Below are 1,026 nucleotides of genomic sequence, written 5' to 3'. Positions count from 1 at the left end.
TTAATATAAAAACAAAATTATAAATTGATTTGAACTAAATTGAAAGTTTGAAAAATATAGTTTTTGTTTAAGAAATTATATTTTCATTAAAATTCTGAAAAAAAATTTAAAAAAAAGTTTTACATTTTTTTCTAAAAAAATAGTTTATATACACCACGATTTACGTATTGGTATGCATTACAAACATCTTTTCTTTAACAAATTGACACAATTGTAATACATTTTCCTTTTTTCCCTTGAATATGAGAAATTTCTCTCTCTGGCTCCACGTGATCATATATTGCTTCGTTCGTGTTTTCTTTTAAAGCACCGTTGATAATAGGTGCTCCATTTCATTATAGAAATTGAAGAATCTCTCGCTTGTTACATGTATAATGAGGAACGAGGATTATGCGATAACTGTATCCAATGACCGACACTGCTTGCGAAAACTTTTATTCGAGATACAGTTATTCGATTAGAAACAAGGTAACTAATATCACATGAAAATTTTTTTCTTGAATGCGTGCTTCAAAGGATTAATTAATGTGTTCGCTTGTTCGGGAAGCGCTTGAATTATTTTGTATCAAAGCGGAAAAGAAATACTTATTAAGTTGAAAAAATTTTAATTAAGATTTAATATTGATTATTGATTTTTTTAGTTTGAGTACAAATTTAATTAATAAATTTATTAATACTATTTTTTAGCAATTTTTAGAGAAATTGAAACAATTAAAAAAAATTATTTTTGCAAAAAATATTTGTATATATTTATCATAAATGAAATTTTCATATGATAAAAAAAAAGAGCGAAATAATTTGATCGCATCCGAGCAGGACGAGTTGTATGTTACGGAAAGTAAAATAGGAAATTGTGTGTGTGACATTGTAGGATGAAGAGAAAAAAGACAGCAGAAAATTCGAGAAAAATGATGAAATACCTAGCGAATTCGAGTGTTGCTTTTGTACTACGAAGGTATTTACGATCACTAACATTCTTCCTTAGGCGGCACTACATACACCAATGGGCTGTTGAGAGAATTGGGA

The 1,026-nt window shown here is 27.6% G+C and overlaps 1 protein-coding gene across 5 annotated transcripts in view; it reads left to right on the top strand.

Annotated features, from left to right (window-relative positions):
- The first annotated feature begins 200 nt into the window (after window positions 1-200).
- The window catches only part of LOC102675524, a 31,333-nt gene continuing 30,507 nt past the window's right edge, over window positions 201-1,026 (top strand). The window contains exons 1-2 of one of the 5 annotated variants that reach the window (XM_031514348.1): window positions 201-468; window positions 872-955. In XM_031514348.1, the coding sequence (XP_031370208.1) occupies window positions 409-468; window positions 872-955 (144 nt within the window). In that variant the 5' untranslated portion in view covers window positions 201-408. The remainder of the gene's footprint in view (window positions 469-871; window positions 956-1,026) is intronic. The other 4 variants (XM_031514347.1, XM_006623991.2, XM_031514349.1 and 1 more) reach the window with 4 other exon arrangements.

The sequence above is a fragment of the Apis dorsata genome, unplaced genomic scaffold (assembly GCF_000469605.1).
Source record: "Apis dorsata unplaced genomic scaffold, Apis dorsata 1.3 scaffold_982, whole genome shotgun sequence".
NCBI classification, from domain to species: domain Eukaryota; kingdom Metazoa; phylum Arthropoda; class Insecta; order Hymenoptera; family Apidae; genus Apis; species Apis dorsata.
The sequence above is the reverse complement of the archived record's forward strand: the minus strand, read 5'-3'. Positions and strand labels throughout refer to the sequence as shown.